The sequence below is a fragment of the Thamnophis sirtalis genome, unplaced genomic scaffold (assembly GCF_051295495.1).
Source record: "Thamnophis sirtalis isolate CommonGarterSnake01/CBP01778 unplaced genomic scaffold, rThaSir2_p1.2 scaffold_6, whole genome shotgun sequence".
NCBI lineage: Eukaryota > Metazoa > Chordata > Lepidosauria > Squamata > Natricidae > Thamnophis > Thamnophis sirtalis.
Window position 1 is genome coordinate 46,982,395 of NW_028261386.1, and position 22,764 is coordinate 47,005,158.

The window sequence follows — 22,764 nt, forward strand, 5'->3', positions numbered from 1 at the left end:
AAGGGCTTTATAGGTGGTAAGTAGCACCTTGAAGCGCACCCGGAGATCAACAGATAGCCAGCGCAGAAGTAAAGCCATTTATAAAAGCGCAAGAGGCAGGCAGGCAGGTGAGTGCTTTTGTGCAGTGACATCGGACTCGCTGCGTAATGCAGCGCCAATTCCCATTCCCTGAAATGCAGGCCCAAGGACAGCCCTGTTCAGTCCTGCATCTCTTCTCCATGCACAGCACATGCAGAGTTGTATCAGAGGAGAAATGCAGGCAAAAGGCTCTTCTCTTCTTTCTCTGCCCCCCTTTTGCTCCCCTCCCCCCAGCCTGACATGCTTGTATGCCTCCTGAATGAGCGAGCGACTGAGCAAAAAATCCTTCCTGTCTTTGGGACGTTAGACTGAATTTCACATCTGCCAGAAGTGTTAAGCTGACTGGCGGCCAACAGAGCCCCAGGCAGAATTGCGCCCTGCAAGGGGGCCAGCTCCAGCACTCCTCTGCCACCACCCTTGCCTCTTAGCTCCCCCCTGCCACCCCCTTGGTTCTTAGCGCCCCTGCCATCCCCCTTGCCTTTTAGTGCCCCCCCAAGTCATCCCCCCCACCGGGCAGTACCACCCACTTTGGGAACCACTGCTTTAAAGCAATTCTGTTGCTTTCGTGTTTCTATGCTGTAGATTGAAGCAATATCAGATTCATGTTTTAATAAAACACTTATTCTGTAAACATCTCAAGGAGCAAGTAAGACAAGCTCTCCAGTAATGAATCAAAATGGAAATACCTTTGTCAGCATAAAAGATTCCAGTGAAGAGAACAGCATATGTTATTTGCCCATTGGGTTCATTCAGAGGAAACCATTTCACTTTAACTTCTTTGGCTCCACGATTAATAACAAACAGTTCAATGTTTCCTTTAGGTACATCTTCAGTTGTATGAGCTTTTACCTGGGTATTTCATAAAACAGAGAAGAAAGAGAATATTGTGTTGTAAACTACCAGTTCTCAGGGTTCCAAGTAACACCCCCAACAAAAGAATGCAAAAGATGGCTTCCAGGCCTGACACCAGTGCTGCACCTATCATGTTGTTCTGATCCGGCTCCCAAACTTGTCTAGTATGCTGTTTTCAACTAAACATCCCCTTTATTAGGAGAGCAGCCCTGGCAAATAGCCTGTCTGTCTGTCTGTCTGTCTCTCTCTCTCTCTCACACACACACAGCAGGCTAACGAAATCTCAAAGTGCCTGTGGAAAGCAAAGCTCATTCTCTTTCCCCCAGAAATGGTCCCAACACATTAGGAGTCTCTCTCTCTACCCACACACTCATAAAGGAAGTCCTAGAAAGTGCGGCATACACAAACTCGCTCACTCAGAAGGCGCATCAGACTCTCAGCACTGCAGATTCCAAGAAAGAATTCCAATAAAGTTCCTGACAGGATTCAGAAGTTCAGAATATCAACGGCTAACCAATAAGGAGATGAATAGTTGTCTGTGACACTGATCTGTCTCCACCCCTTGCCTTTTATCCCCAGAGCTAGGGTAGGGTTTATCTAGCAGCCATGGCTCTTCTGTCCTGAGGCCCTCCCTATCACTTCCTGCTGCTCCCCCCTTTCTGCGTATCCGTGCGTCAGGCACCAGATCCAGCTGTTTCTCCTCTTCTTCATTGCCCACCTCCTGACCTGGGAGCTGTTGCCTTTCCATCTGGGGACTGATGGATGCTCCAGGCTCCACCTCTGCCTCTATTTCTCCCTCTCCCTCTTCCCCCTTGGGTTTCTCCAATTGCCTTGATGCTGGCCTTGACTCCCACTTTGCCTCCTCATCTGATTTGGCAGCTGGAGGGGCTGTGGCCGATAGGCCACAACACATGTATCTTTTCTTCTACTCTCTTTTCTACACCTAATGTAATTTCTATACCCAGATACATTGCTAAGAAAGATATTACACTGACCTTTGACCATAAACAAACTAAAACTATCCAAATAATAGAATTTCTCTAGAACAGGGTAAGATGGACAGGAAACAGGAAACCCAAATATTTTCTTTGTATTTCTGGAGTATGAAAGTGGAATGAATATTCATAATATCAATTATCATTAATATGATTTGTTGCCATTATTTCCTACTGAAAAGAATAGAATAGAATAGAATCATAGGCTGGAAGGGACCTTGAAGGTGTTCTAATCCAATCTCCTGTCCAAGTCCAGAGATCTTAAAGCATCCTGGACAAATGGTTATTCAATCTTTTCTTGAAAATCTCCAGTGATGGAGCAGCCACAACTCCAGGAGGCAAGCCATTCCACTGATTAATTGTTCTCACTGTCAATACATTTCTTTTTAATTCCAGGCTGGATCTCTCTTTAATGAGCTTCCACCCATTGCTTCTTCTCCTGCCCTGAGGTACTTTGGAGAATAAGTCGACCCTTTCTTCTCTGTGACATCCTCAAACAGCTATTCCAGCAAACTGGAAAACAGCTATCATGTTACCCTAAACCTTCTCTTCATTAGACTAAACACTCCTACAGCCACTCCCATAGCCATTCATTGTACACTTTAGCCTCCAAACCTTTCTCACGTTTGTTATTCTTCTCTGTACTCTTTCTAGGACCTTAGCATCTTTCTTCTATCATGGCAACCAGAACCAGACACACTATTCCAAGTATAGCCTTACATGTGCAGTACAGAGTGCTACTATCACTTATCTTGATACTGTCCCTCTGTTAATGCAGCCTACAACTGCATTGGCTTTTTTTTGGCAGCTACTGATGCAGCAGAGGTTGCACAGGTAAACCCACCAGTGGCTGGCCAGGTTAGGTGGTCTTAATAGAATGGACCTTATACATTCATTTTAGTTTGGCTTTTATTCTAGTGCCCTGGAGTCCCAAAGTTGACTTTTAGCTGGAGTGAACCTTCTCCCCAACTTCCTCATAAGTATTACAAATAGGGCTGAACAGTGTGGCAAGACCCTGTAAAGTGGGGGCACAGGAAGCCAGACGTGGGTGAGAGATAGAACAGAGGTAAAAGCTGCTGACAGCTTAAGATGAAATAGGAACTTCTCTTTTTTTATTTCTCCTATATACTTTGCTGTAACAGTCCAAGTGAACTTCCCCTTTTGAAATGTCATGCTTGTCTCATGTATGGAAATGCCTTGAGAATGCACCGTGTGGAACACGGCATAAAAGTAGGATCCTGGGCGTAGCCCGGACAGTTCAGATTTTGGTGTGTGAACACGCTGAACTCGATGCATCCAATAAACCTGTTTCTCTTCCTTCGTGGTCTCAAGTCCTGCTCTTTCGTAAGTAGATTACTAACCACAATCTGCTGCAACACTACCACACACTGCTGGCTCATGTTTAAATGTTTGTCTATTAGGATTCCTAGAACCTTCTTGCAGTTGCTGCTGTAGCCAGTAATTCTATACTAGTATATTTGATTTTTCTTGCCTAAATGTAAAACCTTATTTTTGTCACCACTGAATTTCATTTTGTTAGATAGGGATCAGTGTTCAAGTCTGTCAAAATATTTCTGTAACTTAAATCTATCTTCTGAAGTGTTGGGTATTCCTGCCAGTTTGGTATCATCTGCAAATTTGATGAGTTCCCCTTCTATTAATTCATCTAAATTATTTTTGAAAATATTGAAGAGTACTGGTCCTAAAACAGAGCCTTGGGGTACCCATGTAGATGCAGTTCTATTAAGGATAACATGTTGTGTGTGGTTTGTCAGCCAGTTCTGAATTCATCTGGTGGTGATACTGCCTAAACCACATTTTTCTAACTTAATCTTTCTGAGCAGGACCGGAATTAACTGACAGCAATTTGCTAGTTTATCCTACTAATTGATAGATATCATTTATAACGATTGCTACAGTTTCCCCACACCTCCCAATAATTCACTAATAGACAGGTGAAAATTTTCATCACCACTATTATTAATATCTCCTATACCAAGCAGGTACTTAGATCAAATTATCTTTAAAGTCATTTTTAGCTGTATGCTTCCCATGATTGCTAATTGGTGATTACTCACAAAAATGGAAAACGTACATCTAAAAAAATATAGTCATGGGGAAAAAAGTAATTGCTGCTTGCTTTCCTGGCATGAGTAGGGGGAGGAAAAAAGCAGAGGAAATCATCAATTGGGAGCCATGAAATCTCCATCCAGACAGAACATCTGATCAGCATCAGTGATAAGGGATGACACCCAGACTATGTATTCTTAAATTGGCTTTATTTACAGCAATGGAAGAGTTTAAGTCTGCTATATGGAATTGTGCAAAGAGGGCAAGGTTAAGATTAAGATTTAAAAGGGCATACTGTATATAAATAAAAGATTTTAAAAAAAGTTTTGTGAATTCCTAAACAAGGAAATTCCAATAGAGTGAATGGAATTAAAAATAAAAATGATGGAATTATTTGGGATGAAACTGAAATAAAAGAAAGATGCTCTGAGATCGCACTCGATACTTTTATTGTTGGGGGGTTCCAACGGACCTAAATCATCCCGAAGAGATGGTGAACAGGAAGATTACATCTTGCTGATCTCAGGGATATCGCAAAATCTCCGAGAAAAGCAGGTTTAAAGTCTTCTTCTGGCAGTAAAAATTCCAGTCTTTCAAGGCTGATAAAGTTAGGGCAATTTGGAGGAGAGGTGTTTAGCTGGTAAGAAACTTTTATTGTTTAAAGAAAAACGGACTGCCTAATTTTTTTTAAAACTAACTTAAATCAAAGAATAGAAGAACTTAGCAGTGATTTTGATCTTTCTAATGGTTTTGGACAGTGGTTATCTTACTTTTTAAATGTTATTTACATGGATTGATTTTAAGTAAACCTTTTCAAATGGATGGATTACTCTAACATTTCTTCTGACTCTCTGTAAGCTAATTGACTACAAATTGACTGTTTACATCTTGACACTTTTATTGCTTGGCTGTTCTGGCTTAAGATCTGATAAGATTGTACAGCTGTTCCCTTTGTAGTCTGCTTTCACTTGTGAATGTTCCAGTCTTGCTGAGCTTTTAAGAAAAAATACAACTGCGTATAAACATGGCATCTCTTCAAGCGTCTCTCCAAGCGATACTTTCAGCTTTGAAGAGGGTGTTTGATACAGAGGACAGAATTCAGAGAAAATTGGATTATTTGGTGTTTTTGGCAACAAATTGTGAGGAAAAAACTGAGGATGTTCATCAAATACAAAATAAGAAGATGGAAACTCAAAAAAACTGAAATGGAAAACGGAGATAAAGAAATTGAGCTTGTTGATATTCATGACAATTGGTTTATTTCTGAGGGAGGAAAGAATGGAATATTTGAAGAGGAGTTAAATGGAGAGAAAATTTACTTCAAAGGACAGGACATAGAAGGAGAAGAAAATACTAAAGAACTTATGGACTATGAAATACTATTTGCAAAACATTTGATAACACTGCTGAGAATTAAAGACAAGCTGATAAAGGTAACAAAAGGAGGGCGTCAACATTATATGAGAGATACTACAAACAAGAAGGTGCAAAGATTACTTCGTAGGGACTCATTCAAAAAGATGTTTGGAGAATTGGATCCACAAATGGCAGTAGATGTAAGATTGTTCTGTTATTGGAGAGATACAGGTTGATAGATGGAAGAGTATAATTCAAAATTAGCTAAACTTAGTTAAATCCATTGGTAATAGGTATAGTTAAATAAAAATTGATAACGATAGTAATGTATACAATATTGAGCTGTTATGATAAGTAATAATTGGATATGAGAAGGGAAGGTTAGAAATATTTTTGACTATATATAAAGATTATTAATAACAATAATAATTATAATAAAAAACAAAAACAAAACTATATACAGTTAGGTTTTAACTAATAGGGGGATAATAATAATTATAATAATTATTATATAATTATTATAATAATTATAATATAGGATATAGTTAAATAAAGAAAGGATAATGATAATAAATTATATTATATTATAAATTATGGAGGATTAGAAAATTTTGGTATTAAATATTATGGATGTTTAGCTAAAACAGAATATGAGGACTTAATGTTAATGGAGGATTTTACAAATAAGTAAATGAAATGCCAGCATGTGGTTATGTATTGAATCTTGGTATACTTAAGGATGAAGAATGTTTAAATAACTGTAGTCAAATAAAAGTGGAGGTATGATGATGTTAATATAGTAAATATTTGAGTTAAGATATTGAATTAATATGAATTATATTTGATGACAGTGGAAGAGATGCACAAAAGCTTTTTGTAACCAGCCTGATATACTTTTTACAATATATGTTTGTTTTGAAAATAAATAAATATTTTTTTAAAATAAAAAAAAAAGATTTGTTAATATCAGTCTACCTTATATTGAAAAATCTTGAGTTTATTCCTAGGTTTTTTGTTTGAGTATATAATCTCTGTTATTTGTTTTTTCCACTTATTTAATACCTTATCTTCAATTTTCACTGGAATAATTTGGAATAGAAAACTAATCCTTGGTAAAACATTCATTTTTATTGCTAATGTTCTACCTTATCAGAATAAGTTCACTTTTTTCAATCTTACAATATCTTGCATTAAGTCTCCAAGTTACCTTTTAAGTCAGTCTTTATTGTTTTCCATTAAGTACAGTTTTAGGTATTTAACTGGTTTAATAGTGATATTAAATTCTGTTATTTGGTGCAGATATTGCTTTTTTTCTTCAGTAAAATTCTGTTTTGCTTTCCCCCCCCATGTTTGCCTCAATAGTGTTCAAATATATATTTGATATTATCTCTCATATCATTACATTATCTCTCATTTGTATCTGGGACAAATCCTTTAGTCAGGACGTATTAGATTAGTTAAAAAGACAAAATAGCAATTATTTCCATAAATAGCCTTTTGAAACTAGTTCAAAGTAATGTTCTGTTCTGTTTAAATTCAAGTTAATATTCTTAATTATAAATTTCCTAGCTTTTCATTAAGTCTGAAATCACATGCTACTTTGGGGGGAAAAATTAAAATATTATGCAAGAGCAATTCTCAAATCTATGGATCCAAATCTTTACTCCTGGCACATTAAATAAAAGATCTGCAGTAAAAATAGCTAGAAGCAGAATATTACCTTACTATTGGGAGATGCCTTTGTTTCTATTAAAAAGGAATCAGAGAGCTAAGTTACAAATGGTAAAGAGAGAGATAAATACTTTAGAAAATCAAATGTCCATGTGGTGCTTTAATATCCTGGTAGTACTTAGGTCTGTGCTTCTTAAATAGAAATGTATTTCAGTTTTTGTGACTCAAGATGGGTCAGGAACATAGAATGTTTTTTTTCCTTTTTGAGAAAGTAATACCAATAATCACTGATCAATTAAGAGACAGTTAAGGTAAAGGATTGTCCTCATGCACAGAAACTGATTGGTTGACTCTGGAGTTACTGCCTCCCTCTCGGCCCTAATTCACAGGACTATCTACCAATCTGCACTCGACCAGCATAATGAATCACAATACATAACTTTAAACAAGGTGTTTTTATGCTTCAGTAGATTGATTCAGGCTGATAGTAATAATTAGGTAAACTGCAATTTCTCTATAATAGAGGAAGGACCTATATTGAAAGCACTGTATTATCAGAAGAGATAATGAAAGCAGCAAATAAACTATATCAATGTCACAAGAGAAGTGATCTTAGAAATAATGATGTTGTACCTGGGATTGGATAACTTAAAACAGAACATGAAAACACTTTAAGGGTGTGGTTGTGCTAGCACAGTCATTGCTGTGCAATTTTCATGCATTATAAATAGGCTTATGCGGTAAGAAATATATGAAATGCAACAGAACAATTTAACAAGGATTGGTGGATTGTTTCCTAATTCACACACAGAGAGAGAGAGAGGGAGGGAGGGAGGGAGGGAGGGAGGGAGGGAGAAAAGAAAGTATAAAAATTGGCAAAAAGCCGCTCATGCTTTTAAGAGTAAATATTCATCAGTCCCATTCAAATTCTATAATGTTTAATGGTAATAAGTACGCAATTCTGTTTTACAAATGGATGATATTGCTAGCATTTTAAAGTAATGAATTTTGGGAAGAAAATGAAAAACCTAGACAAAATAAAAATAAAAAAATAAATTGTGATATCCTTCCCTGGGGGAATCTTCACACAGTAAAGGTGTTATTACAAACTGAGAGATTTGTTAAGTAAAATTTTACCAGAAGTGCTAGAATATGTACTTCTTCCCCCCCCTCCCCATTTTGAGTAAGATGAGGAAAATGAGGGGTTTTATGTCACAGATTTTACTGGGGAGGCGTAAATTCAGCTCCACAAAGGCAGAGAATATGTTATTTTTGACACAACATAATATAGTGCTTGAACTGTTTTTTAATCAGGGGGAATATAATAAAGAAACTTATCCTGTACATTACAATAATATTTTACAGTGTTAAAGTATGCATTACAAGAGCATAACATCGCAAAACTGTAAAATGATTAAGATTAAAGAATAATATAAATATCATTTAAATTATAAAATGTTTGCTTTCAATGTGAAGACAAGCTCATATTAAAAATTCTCATGCATAGTTTGCTTCTTTACTATATTGTTAAATATTTAATTTTAAACTCAGATTCATAGCTTTTTAAAGCAAGGTATCACTTTGAATAACATCTTTCAAGGTGTGATGTATAATTTGTTTGAACTTCTATGAATGTTTCACACAATACTTTTTCAGGGAAAGAAGAGCTAGCAAGTTTTTCTTCATCCTGCAATAGTAATTCTTTAATTGTGTCCTTTTAAATCAGATTGAACCAAGTTGTGGCTTTTAAATGTATCAACTTCCCTTAATTTCAATTATACACATTTCTCTCTCATTTCTCTTCTCCCCAATATCTCTGACTTTACTGTATCTAAATGATATTTTGAAAAAGTGCTTAGTAGTAAGCTATTTGAATCCATTACAGCTTTTAATGGCATTTTTTTGTAAAATGTCAGATGGGTTAATACTGATCAGTGAGAATCAACACCATTTACTTTGATATTCAGTATCAAATGACATTTATTGTATTCTCAGAATGTAAATGGTAGAACTCACCAGTGGGCCCAAAGCACAGCCATTTGATGTGCATGCTTGAACTCTGAAGGCATGGAGACTCCAAGGAGAAAGGCCAGAAATATAATAGGTCACTTTTGAGGAATTCTGCACCAGAATGCCATTCATGTACAATCCATAACTAGTAATAAATCCTATTTTAAAAACAATAGCAATAAAAGAGAAACATATTACTGTTAAATCACAATAAAGGTACATTTGAAAGGTTACACTAACTTGGGAGTATGTCACATTGAACTCAGTGACGCCTACTTCAGAATATATGTATGTATGTATGTATGTGTATGTGTATGTGTGTGTGTGTGTATGTATATATATATGTGTATATATATATATATATATATATATATATATATATATATATATATATATATATATATATATATATATATATATATATATATATATATATATATATATATATATATATATATATATATATATAAATATATAAATATAAATAAATATAATTATTCTTACAATGATTCATTTAGTGTCTATTCAAAGTTACAATAGTACTGGAAAAAGTGACTTACAGCCAGACCTCATTCTTACAACTTTCACAGCATCCTCACGGTCATGTGATCAAAATTCAGGTGCTTGGTAATTTCTATGTATTTGCAAAAGGGGGCGCAGTAGCTCAGTGGCTAAGATGTTAACTTGTTGATCAGAAAGATCAGCAGTTCAGCAGTTCAAATTCCTAGCACCGCATAATGGAGTCAGCTCCCGTTACTTGTCCCAGCTTCTGCCAACCTAACAGTTTGAAATCATGTAAAAATGCAAGTAGAAAATAGAAACCACCTTTGGTGGGAAGATAACAGTGTTCCGTGCCCCTTTGATGTTTAGTCATGCCGGCCACATGACCACAGAGATTTTTTGGGACAGCGCTGGCTCTTCGGCTTTGAAATGAAGATGAGCACCACCCCCTAGAGTCGGGAACAACTAGCACATATCTGCAAGAGGAACCTTTACGTTTTACCTTTATATATTTGCAACATTTGCAGGTTCCCAAGGTCATTTGATCACTATTTGCATTGCTTCCAGCTGGCATTCAAAGTTAATGGGGGAGCCGGTTTTAATGACCACATGATTTGCCCAGCTGTAGGGATTTGTTTAACAACCATGGCAAAATGTTGAAAAATTCATCACAACTCACTTAACAACCGTCTTGCTTAGCAACATAAATTCTGGTCCAAATTGTGGTCATAAATCAAGGACTTATGTATTTATTATTATTTATTTAAAAGTTTTGTAGGGCCACTCATCATAAGCAGAACTCTAGGTGGCTAGCAACAATAAAACCAATAACTATGAAACTGGAATTAAGCCTGGAAATAATGTGTTCAAATCAAACTCAAGTAAACCTTGCCTTGACTCTCTATGGTATAAGAAGGGAAAATAAGAAGAAAAAACCTCTGTCAGACTTTCAAGATTCTGTTGTCATTCTATACTTAGACAGCGTTCCAGCAGCTATTGTGGAGTTTCCTGAACTTATTTCAATGGGATGACACTATGTGCCCAAATTTAGATTTTTATCCATGGAAGTGTGTTTTCAGATTCAGACATTCTGGAAATGTGTGGGAGGTTCCTCACAGAATATGTTTTTGAATAGACTCAGAATTGAAAAAAATGAGTGCAATTCTGTTTCACAATATCATAAAAACTCACATGTAGATAAAAATAAGGAAATATTTAAATCCTAATGGACCGTATTTTCAACATAATGCAACCATTCAGAAATAATCTGTAGTTTTTCATTGCAACAGTAGTTGCTGAATTTATTACAAATAAGAACATCTGTTGTATATATGATGGTGTTTTCATTATTATTTCACACAGAAATATTATGGGTTATACCACTTGTTTGTTTATTGAAAAAGTGATCATCTATCTTTCTTTGAACAGGCCTGTAGGAGAGGTGTCCAGAATTATTCCTGACCATTTGATTTGCACTGCACCTGACAGGCAGCTAGATGTATATTTGTCTATAGCTAGACTATAGAAAAACAGACATTACTTCAAAATAAAAGCAATGAGATTAATTCAAATTCAGCATTTAATATGATACCTATTTATCAGTTATATATCTTAATTTGTTACTTTTTCCCAAAGCTATGTGCAGAACTGTTTCTCCATTTTGTCCCCTACAACCACCATGTGCAATAGATTGGGAGAAGAGCTCCCATAACAAATGATGGCTTTAAATCTTCACAATGTTTCATCAGTGTGCTAATATGCAGTCTATGTGGTTTTGCTGTCCCTTTTGTAGAAACACTTGGTTACATACACAGTACAATATTTAAGTAACTAATTAATTGGGAAAGCAGATCCTTGCATGGAGAGTTGGGACACGAGCAATTGTGTAATCATCATGAGAGGACATCACAGATAAGTAAGTATTTTGCTCGTCCCCTCTCCTCATTTTATTTTGTATTTCTAAAAAAAATACTTCAGAGAATAATTTCTGTAAAATTATTTCAGTTTTTCTCATCTCACAAAAGTTAAAGAGTGACAAGGCACATGTAGAGATGTTTCTAAAGTGACCTCCTCCAACCTAAAGTCTTGATGGGGTCACACTTCAGGGAAATCATTGTATTTTAACACGCCACATAAAATATAATTTATAACTACCTTTTTGCCCCAAATCTAATTCCTGACAAAAAAAATTCTCTTCATGTTTGTCCACTTGTATATTTCCTTTTAATATAATTCTGTTTCACCTATGATATGTACTATATTGCTAATATTTGTTCCATCAAAAACCTTGGGGAAATTTCCTTGGTTGGCAATTGACATGAAGATTTTCTATTCTCCAGGCATAATTAAACCACCTTAATGTGAAAGCATTCTTTCAGTGTCAAGCTGCTGTATAAATTATTGCTGTTGTAATAAAACTGAAAGAATTGTTTTTATCCACTGGGATGTAAAATTTGAAATATACTGTATAAAAACATACTAATACAGAATTCAAAAGATATATAATAACATCTCAGGACAATGTTTCTAAATAGTCTCAGATAGCTGAAAATTACCCCAAGTAAGGTAATGTCTGACAGGAATACTTTAGATTCTCCCTCAATGGACTGTGTTTGCTTCTAGGAGAAGAAAATTGCCATGGGATGGGGGTGGGGTTATAATTCAGCTTTGCAATGCCTAAGGTTGTCCTTTGAACACCTATGAACTTCTGATATTTAATATAAGCTGAATTGTTTCCCATATCATGAAACAGTGTTTGAAAATGCTGCATCTAACATATTCTGCTCTAGGGCAAAAACATTTCATTCCAATTAGTTTCCTGCTTCTCTTCTTCTCTTTTACCATATTATTTCTGGCTATTCCTTCCAGCACATTTTGAAAGGAGCTTTACCATCATATTACCATGCCTTTTCTTATTTCTTCATTCTAATCAAATAATTTCACACCCGTGGCAAACCTTTAGCATAACATAACCAGAACCAGGAAACGAGAGGACAGGAAGTTAACAGCAAAATGAAGAGGAAAGAGAGCAGGGGAAGTATCTCACCAATAACTAAAAGGACTTTCAGGTGTTATCAGTATCTGTTATAGTCCTCCTGAACTGAATTTTATTCCAACTCCCCATAACTGCTCTAATTGCAATGATACTGTTTTCTATGTATCAGGTAGTATCATGGATTTCAGTTCTTCAGGTGTTACTTACTAGAATGATTTACTACCAGAGATGGGTTTCTGCTAGCTTGCCCCGGATTGGGCAAACCGGTAGTGGCAGTGGTGACAGGTTCTGCCTACCCACCTGGATACTTTTGCACATGCACGCATGATCACACCAGTGACGTGCAGTCAGGGGAGGCAGGGGAGGCAGGGCCTCACCACTGTCATGATGAAAAGAAAAACAAAATTAAAAGGAAAAAGGCAGAGGTAGTTGCTGCCAGAGTCACAGTGGATGACTCTGGTTAGTGCTTAACTGCAGGGTGAGGCGAGAGAACAACGGGCCTCCTTTACTCTAGCCTTATGATTACTTGAGCAGAGTTAAGCAAGGGTTAAAAGGTGAAAAATTCCTTATGCAAAGGAGGCACGTGGTTCTCTCACCTCCTCCTGCAGAGGGCACTTTGTTTAGAGGCTTTTTTTAAACAGTTAAGCAGAGTCATCCACGTGGTGACTCTAGCAGCAACTATCCTAGCCTGGCTAGAGCAGCTCTTGCCTTTTTCTTTTTACATTTTCATTGTGGCAGACAAGAAGAGAGTTGAAATCCTCTGACACAGCTGGAAAAGGTATGTGGGTTGGAGGGAGGGGGCAGGGAGGAGGAATTCAAAATTATTTGTAAGTAATTGTAATTTGTTTAATTATAAGTAATTTGTGTTTGTGTTTATGTGTTTTACCCGCCTCTGCTGGCCCATGGGCTGGCACTTTTTTATTTTTAAAGCCATGCCGCCGCGCCTCTCCATAAAGCGGGACATGCCGGCTTCCGGCCATACAGCGGGTCCCGTTGTATGGCCGGGGTGGTGGCATGACTTTAAAGTGCCCCGGCCATAAAGCAGGATGCATTTTGCTCTATGGCGGGGTGCAGTGGCATGCACTTTAAAGTGCCTGCGTGCCTTCCGGCTATTCAGCAGGTCCGCTGAATGGCCAGAAGGCACGCCGGCACTTTAAACTGCATGCCACCACGCCCCACCATAGACCGAAACATGTCTTGCTTTATGGCCAGGAGGCGCAATGGCACTTTAAAGTGCATGCTGCCGCCCCGGGCCCGGCCATAAGCCCGCTGTATGGCTGAGGCGTCGACATGCACTTTAAAATGCTGCGTGCCAGGCTGGGCGAGTCCCGGAAGACAGGCGGGAGATGGCGCAGGCATCCGGAGCCCCTTCTGTCACCATCCCTGAGGAGCCACCACCATTGCCTCACTCCTCCTCGTCTCCACTGCACGTCACTGGAGCACACACACGTGCACGAGTGCACACATGAGTGAACTGGTAGTAAACCCATCACTGTTTACCACCCAAAGTTGATACAAGATTGCAAAGTTTTTTCTGATTGTTAGCAGACTAGAGAGACATCCTAAAGATACTTCCAAGCTTTGGATTTTATGGTTTTATGGTTTAAATTAAATTTTAGGGTTTTGTGCTTTAGCATACTTTTCTTTAAAGGAAAATATTTGTAGCTCAGGCTTGAGTTCGGGGTTGAAATGAGAGGTCCTTGATGCTCTCTGAGCTTGGTTGTTTTCCTGCAGACATTTCATTGCCCAAATTAGATAATATCTATGCTAGTCTGTGTAGCACTGATGATGTTGCCTAGTTTGGGTAATGTAATGTCATACTTTTCTTTCATGTTTTCTACTTGTACTCTGGAAATGTATTTTGTAGTGCCCTGATGTCCCATTCTCTACTATCAGAATAGACTTGAGACATCAAAAAATTGTTCTAAATTGAAGCTCAGCAGATTTCCAACGCTATTAATATTCTTTTATTTTTGCCTCTATAGCCCACTTAATAGCTTAGGAATCGCCTTTTCAGAAATCCAGTTTGCTTGGGCTCCAATGACATCTCAGTGATATCTGATGTGGTTTCTAACTGATTGTTTTATAAGAAGTTGGAAATCAATAGTGCTGTAAATCCAAAAAAGAACCTAAGTACAGTAATTAAGACGCAAAATGTTCAACTAAAAATAAAATAAAATGCTCATCATAGTTGCCTTAGATGCACCACATGCCGATATATCAATGACTGCTAATAGACATTCATTATATATGAAGTAAAAGTACGTTATTTAAATACTAAATAATAGCAAAACCTTGCTTCTAATAAATTTCATAAAGAGAGAAAGTGGAGAAGACATCCTGCTTATCTGCCCTGATATTCAAAATAATTTCATAAATACACAGCTGTTGTGACTCAGCAGATGTCTGCTGTGAGTCTTTTCGGGATACAAGATTCATTATGCAGCTGGGGCTTGTTAGGGGCAGGTTTGGAGATAAAAGGACGGATGCTGTCACGCCCTAGTCACAGGAGTCAACGTTTCTTTGTGCGTTCCTGGGTTCATACAACATTGCTTGATACACTTGGATAAGTGCTTTGGTGTTTCATGTAACCCTGATTCATGGAGACTTTGGAAGAAGTGCATTGCTTGTAAGAGTTGTTTTGTATTTTGTTATCTGCTTGAAAGAGACTGTATTTCTGTTATTTTTGGGCTCGAAGCCAGTTTGAACTGAGAACTGATAAAGAAAGTTGCTTTTAAGTTTATTTGTCTTGCCATTTGTTAAGAGCCGTGAAGGGGGGACAGAACACACAGCTATGATACAATCTCCAACAAACAAAAAAGGCCAGTTCTTTTCCAGACTATATGCTAGTAATGTAGGCTTGTTCCTGTAATGTTATTACCTGCTCTTATGAGTTTTTTTTCAAGAGCAAGAGTTGGGTAAACATTTCATGAGTCAGATCCACTGGTGCTAGTACCTTAGTGGAACTGCTATTCCAAAATCCCACACCTGGATTCTGTCTCTGATTTAAAGATCCTGTGGCAATAGCCTCCTACAGCATGAAAAACTAAATGGCAAAGATGAAGGAGTGCCATATAGTGGAGAAGAACATTTGAGGTACAAGTAGTCCTTGCTTAACCACCCTGTAATTTATACCCTGCCCTAATACTGCCCTAATTAAATCATGAGTCTTGAACCAAGCTTCAAAAGAAATCCAGTTATGAGCAACATGTCAGCATGTATCCAAATGAAGCCAGCTCTGACCCCATGTAATGTATGGCCCAAATATGACCCTGTTTCCCTCCCTCCCCCAGAGATCACACCCTTCCGGCTGTTGCAGGTAACCTAGGATACAGCCTTGAAAAATGTGTGCATGGAATGTGCTTCTGGTTGTGGCTGCCATGCTGCTCCATCGGTTTTCTCTCTCTCACACCTATGGCAACTGGAGAGCAGGCCAGGAATGCTTTGTGAGTTGACATTTGATCATTGTAAATTATTGCCCCTCCCCCACTGCCATGGTCATGTAACCACATATTGGATGGGACAACTTCATGGTTTCTGGCAAAAAAATCAAATGAATGAATTCACTTAACAACTGTGGCATTAGGATTTATAACCATGGGTTCACTTAATGAACATTGTGAAAAAAACTGAAAAATGGCACATGGATGCTTTGACTTCCAGGTTCACTTACAGTGATAAATTGAACACTTATATAGTGGTCTACTGGGAAACAGCTCTCAACATACTCAATAAATATAGCTCCATATAAACTGTACCAGCTATGCTTAGGTCTCAACACCAAGAGTTTTGTAACAAAAGTCTTTGCCATTAAAATACTGAAAGAACATATATGACAAACAGAAATCCTTCCTTGATTTAAAATATTGTAAAAACTTCTTGGCAACCATGCCTGCTGATTGAACCTGATAATCCAACATAATTTATACTGCATCTTCTTGGACTGAACTCTAGATTTGAGGTCTTGATGATATTATTGTCAGCCTCAAGCAGTCACTGCTAATTTTCAATCCAGGCTAATTGATTATGCCTCTTTAATTATTAAATGATTCTTGGATGGGATATCATTTAGTAAAGGTACAAACTTGGAATCAAATCTTCCCCACTGCAATTTCCATATATTTAGTCCATTTGGCTATTCTTATCCCACTCTTTAATTGCAAAATTCAATTCAGAAATAATCCCTGTGGCTAGAGATATTTCAATTACTTCTACCAAAAATAAAGGTTTTTAATTTCTAGCAATATGTCTCTCATTTTTCAACAAAGTATCTGTCTGACAATTTGATCCTTTATTAATAAGTCAGCAATTTCTCCAAAGTTAAGTATCTCACTTTACCTTTGCAAATCAGCAACAAAACTCTGGAAGGTTATGATTCATTTTGTTTTCTAGTTTTGATGCCTTTTATATGCCCTTCAACCTTCATATTATCATAATAACTCCTATTCCCTTCAAAACACAAAAAAAGTTATACGGTAAGGTTTCTGTTACTTCCCTCCACTACAGCTTATCTACCTTCCCTAAAGATTCCATGAACTATTTCTAAAACTTCTACTTGTCTGCAGCATGATTGGAGAGATGGAACCAGTGGTGGGTTACAGGCGGTACACCCAGGTACGGGCGTACCGGAGGCTGCCCGGAGCACCGGATACCGTTCTGGTATGGTGATCTGGAGGGCCCACCTGCCCGCCCTTCTCCTTACCAACCAATTTGGTTGTATTTAAGTACATTGACAATAAAGATTATACCTGTGCTTTAAGCATTTGGCGCTTCCATGCATGCGCATGGCACGTACGGTGCCTGCATGATGCTCCGCTGAGCAGCTGGAGCATCGCAGAGTCTTGAGGAAGCATTGCAGGTAAGTATGATGCATGTGCGCACTGCGTGCAGGCATGTGGGTGACGCCGGGGCCGTTCCAACCAGAATCCGGAACCCACCACTAGATGGAACATATTAGGGAATCTAAGATGTCCCATCTTTACTTTTCTCACACTGTAGACCTCAAAATCATGTTACTAAAGTTTACTAATAAATTGTAAATAACCAGGGACACAATTTTCCACATCCTCTCCCTTTCAGAGTTTTCACTCTGTCATCTAGCTATCACACTCTATCTATCATCACATATAGTATATAAGGTAACTTGCTCAATAGTAGTAACTATGAGAGGGATCTTGGAGTCCTAGTGAACAATCACTTAAATATGAGCCAGCAGTGTGCAGCAGCTGCCAAAAAAGCCAACACAGTTCCAGGCTGCATAAACAGAGGGATAGAATCAAGATCACATGAAGTGTTAATACCACTTTATAATGCCTTGGTAAGGCCACACTTAGAATACTGCATCCGGTTTTGGTTGCCACAATGTAAAACAGATGTTGAGACTCTAGAAAGAGTGCAGAGAAGAACAACAAAGCTGATTAGGGGACTGGAGGCTGAAACATATGAAGAATGATTGCAGACACTGGGTATGTTTAGTTTAATGGAAAGAAGGATTAGGGGAGACATGATAGCAGTGTTCCAATATCTCAAGAGTTGCCACAAAGAGGAGGAAATCAAACAATTCTCCAAAGCACTTGAGGGTAGGACAAGAAGCAATGGGTAGAAACTAATCAAGGAGAGAAGCAACTTAGAACTAAGGAGACATTTTCTGGCAGTTAGAACAATTAATCAGTGGAACAACTTGCCTACAGAAATTGAAAATGCTCCAACACTGGAGTTTTTAAGAAGATGTTGGATAACCATTTGTCTGAAGTGGTGTAGTGTTTCCTATCTAAGCAGGGGGTTGGACTAGGAAACCTCCAAGGCCCCTTTGGATCCAGCCGTTTTTAACAATTACCGTCCAGTCTCCAACCTCCCCTTTGTTGGGAAGGTTGTTGAGAAGGTGGTGGCCTTCCAGCTTCAACGGTCCTTGGAGGAAGCTAGCTATCTTGACCCCTTCCAGTCCGGCTTCAGACCTGGTTACAGCACTGAAACCGCTTTGGTCGCATTGACCGATGATCTCTGGAGAGCCAGGGATGGAGGCCATGCGTCCATCCTGGTTCTCCTTGACCTCTCGGCGGCTTTTGATACCATCGACCATGGTATCCTTCTGCGACGACTGTGGGAGGTGGGGGTGGGAGACACTGTTTTGCAGTGGTTCTCCTCCTACCTCTCGGACAGGTTGCAGTCGGTGTTGGTTGGGGGGCAGAGATCGTCCCCGAGGCCCCTAACATATGGGGTGCCTCAGGGCTCGGTCTTATCACCCCTACTATTTAACATTTACATGAAACCGCTGGGCGAGATCATTCGGAGGCACGGGATAAAATACCACCAATACGCGGACGATACTCAGCTGTATCTGTCCGCCCCGTGCCAACTCAATGAAGTGGTGGACGTGATGAACCGGGGTCTTGAGGCCGTTAAGAACTGGATGAGAGCTAACAAACTGGTACTCAACCCAGACAAGACCGAGTGGCTGTTGTGTTTTCCTCCCAATAATTTGGCCAGTGTTCCATCGCTCAGGCTGGGGGGTCAAATTTTACACCCCTCAGATAGGGTTCGCAACTTGGGAGTCCTCCTGGACCCACAGCTGACTTTCGACCATCATTTGTCGGCTGTGACCAGGGGGGCATTTGCCCAGGTTCGCCTGGTGCGCCAGTTGCGACCCTACCTGAACTGGGAGGCCCTCACAACAGTCACTCGAGCCCTCGTGATCTCTAGGCTGGAATACTGCAATGTGCTCTACATGGGGCTGCCCTTGAAGAGCATCCGGCGACTTCAGCTAGTCCAGAATGCGGCCGCGCGAGTGATTGTGGGTGCACCGCGGTTCGCCCACATAACACCTATCCTCCGCGAGCTGCGCTGGCTACCTGTTGATCTCCGGGTGAGCTTCAAGGTGCTACTTACCATCCATAAATCTCTCCATGGTAGTGGATCTGAGTACTTGAGAGACCGCCTCCTGCCAATTATCTCCCTTCGATCGATTAGATCACACAGATTAGGCGTCCTCCGAGTTCCATCTGCCAATCAGTGCCGACTGGCGACTATGCGGAGGAGAGCCTTCTCAGTAGCAGCTCCGACCCTTTGGAACGACCTCCCCGTGGAGATTCGCACCCTCACCACCGTCCAGACCTTCCGCACAGCCCTTAGGATCTGGCTATCCCGTCAGGCCTGGGGATAAGGTTCTGATTCGCCCCACCCGAATGTTGAATGAAAGTTGCGTTTTATTGTTTTATTTTTATTTATGCACTGTCTTATGTTTTTTTTGTTGCACCCCCCTTCCCATGTATTGTAAGCCGCCCTGAGTCCCCTCAGGGAAAAGGGCGGCCTATAAATCATAAATAAAATCCTAAAATCCTAAATCCTTCCAACTCTGTTATTTTATTCTATCTCCTTGTTCATTATACCTTTCATTGTCAATTAAAAAAAGTGGCTCCCAACTGTCAAAGAATACATTATCTACCCGGTCCTTCAGGTCTTCCAATCAAACACCCTGTTATCTTTTGGTCAAAATTTCCAATTGGTCTTTTTGGTAAGCTAATGTTTGGTTACAATATGATCTTCTCAAAATAATCAGTATACCCTCAAATGCTAGGATAAGACAAGTTGTAATAGCCAAACATTTTTAATTCCAAATTGAATCTCTGGCATTTCTTTTGGCAAAGTTTTGTCCTTAGAGATGCTTAAAGGGATTCTACAGTCATTATGATGCTGCAGTTTAAATGCTTTTCAGAAGAAGACTGTACTTTCTGTTATTGTTCCCTATTTCCCTATCTGTGCATAAGCAACTTTTCAAAGACCCCAGGGATACAACATTTACCTTGTACTTAGCGTTAGAAAGCAAATCCATACTATTGCCATTCTCACTGAAATTACATGGTAATTAACAAATAATTGGTCTCCTGACCCCTAACCCTCCACTTCCTTTAACCTAATATCTAAAGCCACTGGATATTCTGCATATCCAAGGGGAACATTATTTAACAGGGCTTTGTCAAAGTTAAAATGCAAGCAGCACTGTCTGGAATGGAATTGTGAATGTAATTAATGGGCCATAGAACTGTGCTGGTCCTGGATAAAAACTGTTTTTTAAGTTAAAATTTAAGTTTGGGTTATTAAAATGCACTACCTTTTATACAGTAGTTTCCCAATTTTAAGCATGTTTTAGGTCTGAAATTTAAATATGCAATTAATTTAAATTAGATGAGGCTATTCTGAATTGGAGCTCAATTTTACTTTGCTACTCTAACATGGCTATCAAGTACAAACACCAGCTCTCCTAAAACTCTCATTCACAAATGATCTTAAAGAAGTTCAGAGACTAATAGATCTAGTACTCCAGAAACCAAGATGGGTAACCTTTCGGTGGCAGAGCATTGCAGTTAATACCATTTAGGGGTGCAGTCGGTTAACTGCTAGTACCAGTGGGCAAGTTTGGGATGGGATTAGACACGTCTTTGTTTTTTAAAATCTCTATTATACTTATTTTAAGCCCTATATTGCTGACATGACATAGATCACAAAATCACAATCATAAAAGCTTAATAGCCATATGCATCTGGGCTGCAAGTTATTCACCTCTGGGATAAGCTTTCATGAGTCACTTAACAAAATAATAGAATAATAGAGGTGAAAGGAGCCTTGGAGATCTTCTAGTCCAAACCCTTGCTCAAGCAAGATACCTTGTACTATTCCAGACAAGTGGCTGGCCAGTCTTTTATGGAATACCCTCAACTTCTAAAAGCAAGCCATTCCACTGTCAGGAAATTTCTCCTTAGTTCTAGGTTGCTTCTCTCCTTGGTTAGTTTCCACCCATTGTTTCTTTTCTTGCCTTCTGGTGCTTTGGAAAATAGGTTGACCCCCTCTTCTTAGTGATAGCCCCTCAGATATTGGAACACTGCTCTCATGTCACCCCTAGTCCTTGTTTTCACTAGACTAGACATACACAATTTCTGAAACCTTTCTTCATGTGTTTTGACCTCCAGCCCGCTAATCATCTTTGCTGCTTTTCTCTGCACTCTTTCAATCTATTTTTATAATATGATGCAGTATTCTAAGTGTGGTTTTACTAAGGCTTTATAAAGTGCTACTAACACTTCATGTGATTTTAATTCTGTCCCTTTGTTAATACAACCTAGGATTGTGTTGGCTTTTTGGCCTGCTTGCTGAACACTGCTGGCTCATATTTACAATCTACTTCTCAAATAGATGGAGTGTGTAGATACATGCACATACCCCCCCCCCCCCCACAGAAAACTATTATAAAAACAGACAAAAAGTGGCAATGGTAAAAAAAGGAGCAAAGAATTCATTTAATTAGCAATCAAACATCAGATATTTTGACAATATGCTTTAAGCCTCTGTGAACCAGCTATGGTTCCCCTCGACAATGTGATTGTGCAAGTTTTGAAAGAAGCTATGTAAAGGCTCTGTCAAGACAATTCATACCATATCTTTGATTCACCAATAGGAGGTACTGTGTCTGTGAGGCAGTGGTGGGTTTCAAAAAATTTTAGAACCTCTTCTTTAGGTGTGGCCTGCTTTGCGTTAGTGGCTTGCCAGCCATATGACTGGGTGGGAGTGGCTTGAAAGTCTTGTGACTGGGTGGGCATGGCCAACTTGTAAAATGTGGTGAAACTCACTTAACAATGCTCTTACTTAGCAACCAAAATGTTGGCTCAGAAGCTCTGGCATTTGAAGCACACAAGTCTTAAAGCTGTCAAATTACAAGACCCTTGCACCCCTAACCCTTTAGAAAAAAAACCCAGGGGTGTTCAAACTTGACTGCTTTAAGACTTGTGGACTTCAACTCCCAGAATTCCTCCTCTCGCTCTTCATCTTGATGATATGAGGATGGGCAGGGGGAGGGAGCTGGAACCAGTTCTAAACGGCATGGTAGATTTGTGGAACCTCTTCTATAGAAGAAGTTAGAACTGGCAGGAACCCACCCCTACTGTGAGGTAATGGAATTTATCTCAGAAAGGTCATGGACTTGCCCAGAAGCCTCTTCTATCCATTTTAATTCTAGAGGTAATTGTATAAAATGCTGCAAACCAAACAATTTCAAGAAGGCAATACAATCAAATGTAAAACACTCTCTCCAAAATCTGCATATTGTCATAAAATATCTAGTTAATATATGGACTATGATAAGAAACTTTGATCTTTGTTTATTCTATGAAAAATGATGTTACATCATTCCAAAATAGCTGAGCTGGGGTTCATCAAAAGATGTAATTTAATGCAGATGAACAACCT

At 38.8% G+C, this 22,764-nt stretch overlaps 1 protein-coding gene across 1 annotated transcript in view; it reads right to left on the minus strand.

The window, feature by feature from the left end:
* Window positions 1–22,764, minus strand: part of USH2A (usherin) — a 461,429-nt gene that overhangs the window by 210,589 nt on the left and 228,076 nt on the right. The window contains exons 33-34 of the mRNA XM_087718552.1: window positions 9,039–9,190; window positions 765–927 (exon numbers count right to left, since the gene is read on the minus strand). Coding sequence (XP_087574678.1) covers window positions 765–927; window positions 9,039–9,190 — 315 coding nt within the window. The remainder of the gene's footprint in view (window positions 1–764; window positions 928–9,038; window positions 9,191–22,764) is intronic.